Source organism: Pseudorca crassidens, chromosome 1, assembly GCF_039906515.1.
Source record: "Pseudorca crassidens isolate mPseCra1 chromosome 1, mPseCra1.hap1, whole genome shotgun sequence".
In the NCBI taxonomy this organism is placed as follows: Eukaryota; Metazoa; Chordata; class Mammalia; order Artiodactyla; family Delphinidae; genus Pseudorca; species Pseudorca crassidens.
In genome coordinates this window covers 171,950,698-171,961,024 of record NC_090296.1, presented here as the reverse complement: position 1 = coordinate 171,961,024, position 10,327 = coordinate 171,950,698, and the positions used below count along the sequence as shown (strand labels likewise).

The 10,327-nt window shown below is 49.1% G+C and overlaps 1 protein-coding gene across 2 annotated transcripts; it reads left to right on the top strand.

The window, feature by feature from the left end:
- The first annotated feature begins 1,403 nt into the window (after nt 1–1,403).
- On the top strand, nt 1,404–10,038 carry KLF6 (KLF transcription factor 6). Of its 2 annotated transcripts, none has more exons than XM_067700039.1 (4): nt 1,404–1,748; nt 4,477–5,050; nt 6,430–6,553; nt 7,015–10,038. In XM_067700039.1, the coding sequence occupies exons 1-4, from the start codon at nt 1,545–1,547 to the stop codon at nt 7,064–7,066; spliced, it is 954 nt and encodes a 317-aa protein (XP_067556140.1). In that variant the 5' UTR covers nt 1,404–1,544; the 3' UTR covers nt 7,067–10,038. The 2 variants fall into 2 exon arrangements, with proteins under 2 accessions (XP_067556140.1, XP_067556149.1); XM_067700048.1 differs by lacking the exon at nt 1,404–1,748 and adding an exon at nt 1,783–3,515.
- The last annotated feature ends 289 nt before the right edge of the window (nt 10,039–10,327 follow it).

The window sequence follows — 10,327 nt, the reverse complement described above, 5'->3', positions numbered from 1 at the left end:
TTCTTGGAATGAAGGCTGATGTATGGTAGGTGACAAGTAAAAGGACATTTTCTAGATGCCCAGTTCCCAAACTTTACTGGCAAGAGATTAACCTGGGGAGCTTGTCAAAACTCAATGGCTGGGACAGCCTCCACCCTCTAGCTTATGATTCTGTAGGTTTGGGGTCAGACCCTGGAATCTGCATTTCTAAAATGTACACAGCTGGTGTGGATGGAGGACCCTACTGAGAATGGTTATAGGCCCCCTCTTTTTTTAAACGCCCCCTCCCAAAGTGCCCTCTTTTTTAAAAGAAAACTGTGTTCCCATACAATCAAGAGTGTAAATAACCCCCTCAAGAGCAAGCAGATCCAACTTGGGTCTTCCAGGCCATTTTGGTCCTTTTCCTGCAGGTTAGGCAGGCATGGGGGTGGGGCGGGGCAGAGGCGTGTCCCCCAGGTGTGTGCCCTGTCCTTGCGAGGGAGGCTGAAGGAGGGACCTCAGATTCACATACAACATACCCCAGTGACTCTGGAGTACCTCCGGCCCCTCCCTGTTCCTCACCACACCCGTGGGGCTGCCCAGTCCACCATCCGTCCACCACCACTGGGTCACAGGTGCCACCTGAGAATTGAGGGGGACAGATGGGGATGGAGTGGGACAGGGGGAACAGATGGGAACGGAGCGTGTACGGAGGGGAGAACAGAGTGGGGAGGAGGGGAAACAGAGAGGGACAGAGGGGGAACAGAAGGGGACGGAAAACGGGGAATACAGGGGGACGGAAGGGGGGACATAGTGGGATCGAGGGACGGATGGGACCAGAGAAGGGCAGGCCGGCCCGAGGTCGGAGGGAGGTACAGAGGGGACCCGGCCCGGCTCCCCTCAGCCAGGCAGCGGCACACTGAACCGCTGGGCCAGGGGCAGGGGACTGGACCCGCGTGACCGGCCTGAGTAACGAGGGCCGGGGTTTGCGGGGACCAGCCCGGGTGATGGGGATGGGGACGGGGACCGGGACGACAGGGGTACGGGGACCGGGGACCGGGGACGGGACGGGAAGGAACACCCGGCTCCCTCTGCCCGGCAGCAGCGCACTCAGCCGCTCGGCCGCACACCTCCCAGCACCGACTCCTCCGGCGTGAGGCGGCTCGCGCCTTATATACCCTGCTAAAAATAGCCTGCGAAACCGCCTTCCAATCACAGCTGGCCGAAGTTCGAATTCAGCCAATGGCGAGGGTTGTGATGGAGAGGCTCGGTCACGCCAGGCGGGGCCGCTGTAAGCCACTGCCCGCGATTGGCCGAAGCTGACATCATCGTCGCGCAGCCCCCGGGCCGGGCGCGGCGTGATTGGGCGGTGCGCGGGGCGGGCGCGGGCGAGTCACGTGGGGAGATGGGGGGGCTGGGCGGGGAGGAGGGGAGGCTGGCAGCGGAGCTTTGAATAGGGAAGTTTTGCAGGGGTTACGTTTGCAGTCAGTCCGGTGTTTGCAAATATTGTGTGGGCTCGCGAGCGAGTCTCCGGGCTCCGGTAGGATCCGAACCCGCGGCGCCTAATTGCTGCCCACTGAGTTTGCATGAACTTCCCCGGCGCTGCAGGCACGGCTGCTGCGCTCCCGACTCCAGACCGCACACCTCCCTGTTTTTACAACAGCAGTGACTGTCTTTTCCAACCCGACATGGATGTGCTCCCAATGTGCAGCATCTTCCAGGAACTCCAGATTGTGCACGAGACTGGTTACTTCTCGGCGCTGCCCTCCCTGGAGGAATATTGGCAACAGGTAAATAGGAATTTTCATGGGCCAGGTGCCCGGGTGCGCCGAGGAGGGAGTGCATGCACTCACCGACAGGACGGTGTGTGGTTGGAGGTGCATTTCTTTTTCTTCTTTTTTTAATGGTTCGGGTAAATTTTTAAAAAATTAAAATAATTAGTCTTAAAACGTACTTCTGCTGCCTCCGGTGTGGAAGGCACTTTAAAGGGGCCTTTTACAGCGTGGAGCGGAGTTGTCATTTGAGTGGGGCGCAGCAGTGCTTCGTCGCTTGGAGTGTTTTTGCCGTTTCAGGGGCTTATGAACTGCGTTCTCCGGAGGGCAGACCCAGCTCCGCGGCCTGATCCCGGCCCTAGCCCTTGGCAGAAGTTTGGTGCTTGTACCAGCTCCAGACTCCACAGCTGGATCTGGTCATATGAACTTGCAAGGACTGCCAAGGGTGTTTTTTTTTTTAAGGGATTTTGGTTTTGTTTTGCTTTTTGGTGTTTGTACGTGGAGATTTTTTTTTTTTTTAATTAAGGATTTCACCAGCGAAACATCCACCAGCTCCTTTTCTCTACCAGGCCATTTTCAGTTTCTTTACCTTCTTGGGAATCCTTAAGATATGCCTCGATCTGCCTTGTTTTTCTTAACCTGCTTCTTTTGTTGACCAGAAAAAAGAAAAAAAAAAAAACCAATGTTTGCACAACCAGTGACTTATCAGTCATATGACAATGAGCCCGTCCGAATTGCTTCAAGTCAGAGTTTGGGAAGAAGAGTCTCTGTTTCCGGCATTTTTTAGTGGAACTGCAATTTTTGGCATTGGACATTTAAGAAACAATTTTCCCCCCTTCTAATGCGTTAGGATTACCTGAAGGGAGAGATTCTGACACTTGTCCCATTATCTTTAAAGATAGAAGGAAGGTTTGGGGTTTTCTCTGTGCTGCTAAGCAGTTTGCTTTTTGTCACAAAGTGAATTAGCAGATCAAATATATATTGTGGGTTTCAAAGCCTAGAAGGCTTTTAGGGGAGATGAAATGCAAAGTGTTACAACCTTCACATGCCTGCTTAATTGTTCCCAGCCCTTTCCTGCCTCCCTCTCCCCTCCAGGCTTTTCCTCCTAAAGAAGCTGCTTCCTAGGACGTGATTGAAATTGATCTAAGTAGTTTCCTTGGGCATTTGGGATTTGGGCCACAAGCCAGGCTGAGCTCTTGGTCGCCTTCAGAGGCTTTTAAACTCTCCCTGAGAGCTTCCTTCTGGTCCCCAGTGCTCCTCAGCATAATGGAGATTTTAAATTAGCCAGATTATTAAAGTTTAACAAGATCTCAATAAACGTGCTTTCCTTTTTCTTTGGAACATCCATAGAATATCTTGCTGTCTCTCTGCAGAACACTCTAGTGTGCTTTGTAACCCAGGCGTCTAATTTTAGGGGTAATGAGAAAACAATGATTGTTTTTTCCCCCTCTGCTTGCTAGGTGAGGAGGGGGAGGGGGAAGGGTCTATTCTGATAGCAGGCACACTGCTAAATAACCAAGCGGGAGCCCTTTGGGTGGGCTTTGCTAGTCCTGAAAATGATTTGCTAAAAAGAGCAGAGTTTGCTGTAGAAATCTAAAGCTGTGGAATTGCAGTAGTATAGACAGCCTTATATGGACATGCAGACAGTTGATCCTAGTGAAGATAAGGGCAGACATAATTTAAACCTAAAATGTTTCCTACCGTTTTTATTTTCCAGTGGCTAGAAAGTTTGAGATGGTGGGGAGAGGGCATGCTGGTCTCTCGGCAGTTGTAGCTTCTGGAAAGGTTGGTTGTGGGGCTGGGGGGGCACTCTGGCCATGACACACTGCATGTATATTTGAACCGGGTCCTTTTTTGGCCGCTGGTCAGAATTTCAAAAGGAAGTCTCCTTTGGCATTGTGTGAAAGAAATAGAGTGATGACTCATACAGTTGTACTCTTGGCCAGTAGATAAAGTTCTTGTCCATTGTGGGACTCCCAGCAGGGCTGTGGAGGAATTTCCCCTCCTGCATCCTTTACAATAGCAGATGGCCATTCTGGAATGGTTTCTCCACTCCTGTTGTTGTTTTCCTCTGACCACTGTGGAAGTCATTTAAGTTGTGTGTGCGCATGGCCCTGCACTTGGGAATGGCATTCTTTGAAAGCCTATTAGGTCTGGGCTCCGCAGGAAACGGGTGGATTCTCTGCAGCTCCTACCTGACCCTAGACCATCAGCTGGCTGCGTCTGCTCACTGAGTATGGCCTGTGCTGTCAGCAGTTCTCCAGAGGGAGACACATGCCATGTCAGAGCACATTGTGTTGAGAGCAGCAAGCCCTCTGTCTTTGCCTCTGGAAGGCGGATGCCTGGGTTTCCTTGTTGCACAGGGTTCTTGACTGTCAGATAATGTGGTTAAACCTGTCCGGTGGGGGCAGGTCTGAGGCTGGTATTCTTTGTGTGGCTTACAGAAACTTATTAGAAACATCAACACTGTAACTATAACAAAAACTGGCTCAGTGACCATCAGCCATTTGTGGCCATTGGTCCAACTTGGGGAAGCGGGGAGAGGTTTCACCTCTGGTTTTTCTTCTGAATGTGTACCCATTCCTAGAAACAGCTTTCCTCTCACTCTGCTGAAGACACGGATTCTTGTAGTGACAAGGCCACAGTTTATTTGCCCTTGACTCCTGCATGTTTTTGGAAGTGCGCTTTCGGTTCGTTTTCGGTAGTCGTCACAATCACGTGCCTTCTTGTGGTTCCTTTCGCACAGACCTGCCTGGAGTTGGAACGTTACCTCCAGAGCGAACCCTGCTATGTGTCAGCCTCCGAAATCAAATTCGACAGCCAGGAAGATCTGTGGACCAAAATCATCCTGGCTCGGGAGAAAAAGGAGGACTCGGACCTGAAGATGTCCTCCAGTCCCCCTGAGGATGCGCTCAACAGCCCCGGCTTTGGCTACAACCTGGAGACCAACAGCCTGAACTCGGACGTGAGCAGTGAATCCTCCGACAGCTCCGAGGAGCTCTCGCCCACCACCAAGTTTACCTCTGACCCCATCGGCGAAGTTTTAGTCAATTCGGGGAACCTGAGCTCCTCCGTCACCTCCACGCCCCCTTCCTCCCCAGAACTGAGCAGGGAGCCGTCCCACCTGTGGGGTTGCATGCCGGGTGAGCTGCACCCTCCCGGGAAGGCGCGCAGTGGGACTGCGGGGAAGCCCGGCGACAAGGGCAGCGGAGACGCCTCCCCAGACGGCCGCAGGAGGGTGCATCGGTGCCACTTTAACGGCTGCAGAAAAGTTTACACCAAAAGCTCCCACTTGAAAGCACATCAGCGCACCCACACAGGTCAGTCTCTCCTGCGACCCGGGCGCCGCTGAATTAATTGCACCAGCCCTGGGAGGGGGCCGGGGCTCCGCAGGAGGCTGTCAGAGCAGACACGTCCTCACCTCCTTTCTTTCCTCAAAAGAGTTGGGTCTCTGGGGAGGACAGAGTAGGCGCTGAAAGACTGGACATGTGTGCCCGATGAATGGTTATCGCTTTCAGATTAAACAGACAAGAGGTAAATCACATTCTCTGTCTACACCGAGTACCCCACCCACTCCAGCCACCTGGGTTATCAAGGCCCACTGTGCAGTCTGCAGTGTCCGTGTACAGTGCTACTCGGAGTTGCCTCTGATTTTTGGAAATGAAGCTCGAGGGTTGGGAGAGGGTGGCCGGGCTGTGTGGCGCAGGTGGGTGCCGGACACCGTGTGGGGTCTGAGCTAGACCCATCGACTCTGCGAAGCAGTATCATCAGCAGGTACTTAGTGAGAATTTCTCTGTGTATCATGCTGCCTTTGTTTTCTGATGCCAACTTTCAAAAATAATAACTTCTTAATGAAATATCACAGTCTAGAGAATAGTTCCATTTATAATTACCATGACAGTCTAGGATAACTGGGGAAGCATCACAGAAATTTTGGAGCTGGACGGGGTCTTAGAGATCAAGTCATGCAAACTCTCGTGTTACCAATAATGAGAGGAGATCAGGATCCTGAAACGGCTCAGGGCAGAGCCAGGATCAGGACCTGGGTACCCTGGAACCAGGCTACTGACTGTGGCAATTGTTTTTTATATTCTCAGGTAGCACTTTTAGTGAAATCATATTTGTAATCCGACCAAGGGATAAAGTCGACTGGGTCTTTTGCTTGTCATTTAGAAAGTGTTTTGAAGACCTTGGAATGGGGTTTCCCAGAAACTCATGACCTCAGTTTTGGAGAAATATAGTTTCCCGGAGGAAACTACAAAGCCTCATTCCACAGGGAAGTGAGTAAGGAACAAAATAAGTGCTTGAGAGAAACCGTTTCCATGGAGAAAGAAATAAAACCCAGCCCTGGCCAAGGCCACGGGTCCAGTGGGCTGACACATCACCTCGGAAGTATTTCTCCAGTCTGAGTCATTGTCATTCTTACACGTTCACTCTGATTACGGTCATGTGGGCCCTGCCAAGCCTGGGTCTCTTCCCCAGCACTTGGAGGCCCAAGGCTAGGTCACGAAAGAGCCCCTGCCTGTTACCTTGGGAGGGCCGGCTCCCAGCGCTAACTGAGGTTTATTCTGAATTCCTGAGGTCAGTGGCCTCTGGGCCTGCTCCTGAGTGGACTTTCCCGCCCCGTGTTGGGGTAGCAGGGCCCTTCCCTCACTGTTCAGTGAAATCATGGCGTGCCTGTCGTGTGCTCTCTTCCCAGGAGAAAAGCCTTACAGATGCTCATGGGAAGGTTGTGAGTGGCGTTTTGCAAGAAGCGATGAGTTAACGAGACACTTCAGAAAGCACACTGGTGCCAAGCCTTTTAAATGTTCTCACTGTGACAGGTACGTGCATGAACAGCAGGGGCGCGGCAGTGCCATCCCCGGAACGGAGTAGGCATGCAGTCACCCTGCAGCAAGGCAGCCGTCTTCCTGGCCTGCACTGGCATCTCTCTTTTCAGCCCAGGACTTTTTAAAAAGGCTCTAATATGCCACTCGTCCAGGTTAGGAAGCACCGTGTACTGAGTGCACGAGAATAGAATGATTTCGTTCACACTTTCTGCAGATTGGCCCTTTAACAGTTTTCAAATTTGAAGGCTGGGCAGTAAAGTCAGGTGACATTCCCAAGAGCTGATTGGCAACCTCCTTGATGTATACTCCTGCCCCGAATGTGGATGGGGCTGACTCAGCATGATGACTCCCACCCCCAATGGAGAGGGCTAATTTAGCTGGGGGGTGCACGAGCAGGAGGTCTGTAACTGACGGGGCTGGAGACCTAACGTCTGGGACCCCGATTCTCTCTGCAGGTGTTTCTCCAGGTCCGACCACCTGGCCCTGCACATGAAGAGGCACCTCTGAAGGGGCAGAGCATCGACTCCTGCGGGCTAAAAAGGCTTCCAGGCTGAGACGGCCGTGGAAGGAGGGTGCGTGTTCCAGCCAAAGCCATTTTGCACCCTACCCGGTCGCCTCCAGGACCTACTGGGAAGGTCTTTCGAGGGCGAAAAAAGTCATGTCCGAAGCGGCAGAGCACCCAGGGTGTGTGGTGTTTGGGTGGCCCTGGCCTCGCCACTGGTACCTATCCTCTGAGTGGTCCCTAAGCCTTTGCCGTGAGCATGTGCACTGAGAATGTTAGTGGTGGGTGGGCTGTATGTGGAGGGTCTCCTACGGACTGTGTGACGAGACAGAGTCCTTTCCCTTGCGAGGCTTCAAGAGACAGAAAAAAACCATAGTTTGAATGTTTTGTGTGTGAGGCGTGTTCCATGAGATGAGATGACCACCAATCATTTCCCGGGGTGGGGTGGGGGTGGGGGGTGGTGTAGGTAGAGTCTGCGCCTTAGAGGAAAAAAAAGAAAAGAAAAAAAGAAGGGAAAATGTGGAGGGCAGGCGTGGGCGGTCAGGACCCGGGAGTGGCGAGTGGGTGTAGTGAGGGGAGCCCCTTTCCCTCTAGTGTGTGGCGAGAACTTTCGGTGTCTGGTTCAGCTGTGTGAAGTGAGTAGCTTCTGCTACTCTCTGAGACAGAGTTCATTTGTTACCCATTGTATAAGCTGTGTATCTACAAATATAATACATTGATAACTTTTCCTTCTAAGACAAAAGTAATGCATGGTCTGGGGAATTATCTGCTTTTCCATTTTTAAATCAGGACTACAGTTTTGATTCCAGTTCACTGAGCAGCTAAGATACGATTGGTTGAATTCGGTGACCCCCTAGCCATCTGGGCTTGGCAATACACAATCCTTCCCCCCTTCAATTTCATAACACTCCCCTTCCAGAGAGGCATTGTGCAGCATAGGACTATTTTGTAAATGGTTCGAATTTGAATTACCTTTTTGGAGAATTTCGTGATGCCCTTGAAAGATGTTGGACACGAGTTGGGTGTCCAGGACACTAGGGCTGGGAATTGCTGGTCTAATGTCTCATTAGACTCAGAACCTAAAATTTTTCTCAGTTGGGTGGATAAAACCACTAAAGCTTAGAAACTGTTTTCTCATGCAGCTAAGTTTCTCTTATTTATGCCTTGAGGACTAATTTCTGGTTTTCTAGCTGTTAATGCACTGTAGATCTTAACAATGGTGCCTTACGCAAGTGGCCCCTTATGTAGGGGTCTCGTACAGGGGTATGGGTGATGCATGCTTTATTAAGGCTCTTTTTTCACCTGGCTTTGTACTGTATCAATATATAATACAGAAAAAAAATCTCTTTAAGGTCCTCCTTCACAAAGTCAAATAGATGAAAACCCCCCAAACAAGTCAGTATTTACTCAGTAGTTTAGACAACTTGACTGTCAGTGTTAAAGTGGAAAACATGTGATAATTGGAAAATCAGACCATTTCTGCTACCGTGAGACTTCCGTATAGACTTTGCACAACAGTTGTACAGATCATACACCGGCTGTGTTTAATATGTAACATTTTCACACGTATTAAAGATACAGAAGTATAAAAAACAATGTATTTGCTTAAAAGGCACAAGTTTCTCGCGTATCTATCTAGCTATCTGTTGGTAACACAGAAAGTATATTACTTTTTTTTAAAAGTGGGCGAAATTCTTGTGTATGTATATTTGTGTGTACAGTATGTGTATGTGTGTATGTGTGTGTATATATATATATACATATATATAGATAATATATACATATTTTTTTAAGGAGAAATTAGAATGTCTAGCTAGAAAATTCCACAGCCTGTGAAGACATATTTCAAAATGGCAACAAAGGAGGTAAACATGAGAACTCTAACTTTTATAAAGGCTTTCCCTTTAATTTAACAATTTGCCACAGGCTCTTGGCATCAAATCTCTTCCAGACTGCCAACTCGCTCATCATAATCGGCAGGTCTGGGATAGGGTACCTTCGCCATTCAAAACTGGCATGAACGGAATACTAGCCCGGTCGTTGGTCTCAGACACACTAAGGTTTTGATTTTGAATGTCAGCTTTATTGAAAATCGAGCCTAAGAGTAAGCTAATCACAGGGATTCCTTTTTAGAGCACTTTTTATGCAGATGAAGCTATTTTTTTCCAGCACATAGATTCTTCCAGTTTTCCAACGAGTAATTTCCCTGAATTGGCACACCGCAGCATGGACAGCTGATCCTCCATCCAGCTGCTGGCTCATGGGTGTGGATCTTTCCTTTATATATATTTATATATATATATATATATATATACACACATATGAGTCTGGCTGGGCTGGTATTTTGTTTGGATCTTCCTGGAGATGAGCAATGGTGAAAGCTCACATAACTGGGTTTTTTTTTGTTTTTTGTTTTTTTTAATCTGGGCTGATGGATACACTTACCTAAAGAACTCATTTCATATTGCTGAGGGGGGAAATGCACTTTTCTTTTGGCAATTCCAAATCCAGGCACTTGATTTACTGGATTTTGGAAAACTCCTTTTTTGGCCCTGCTGTGTGCTTAGCCATAACAATTCCATTCAGCAAGAAGGTAAACAAAAGACAAAAAAACTTGCACTGGCTTGTCTCACTTATGAAACACCATGGAGTGGTTTGATTGGGTGGGGCTGGGTGCCACGTATGTCAATGCCTGTAATTTTCGTAATAAGCAAGTACATAAAGAATTACATTCTGTTCAGGTGATAACTGAGCCTCAATCAAGCAGAAACTTTTTGCTTGACGTTAAAAAAAAAAATTTCTATTAGTGAAATTTCTTTTTTTTTTTGAAGCACCCTGTTATCTAAAAAAATCTTTGTAAGATTTTTGTAAAATTTTGTTTTACAAGATTTTATTTGAAATTGTTTTTTGCAAGATTGTTATATTTCTGTATGAATGTATTTTTTATTGGAATAACATAAAAGAATTCTTATCAGCATCTTGAGTCTGGTTTTTTTTTTTTGCGGGGGGTGGGGGGTGGGGGGGGTGGCCGAGTGTTGAAACAAATTCCTGACAGATTACTCACCCGGCTCTTCCTTGGGAAATCTTCTTTGTGCTACCCAGGGAGCCACTTGTCTCCCCCCCACTCACTGCCCTTCCTGGCAGCAAAGGTGGAAATAGGAGCCTGGGGTTGCTCCCCTGATGGGCACTGAATTCTCCTCCAGAGACTGGCCACCAGGCCTTGGGGCACAGGAGGAAACACTTGCTGTGTTTTATCTTCCTGTCAC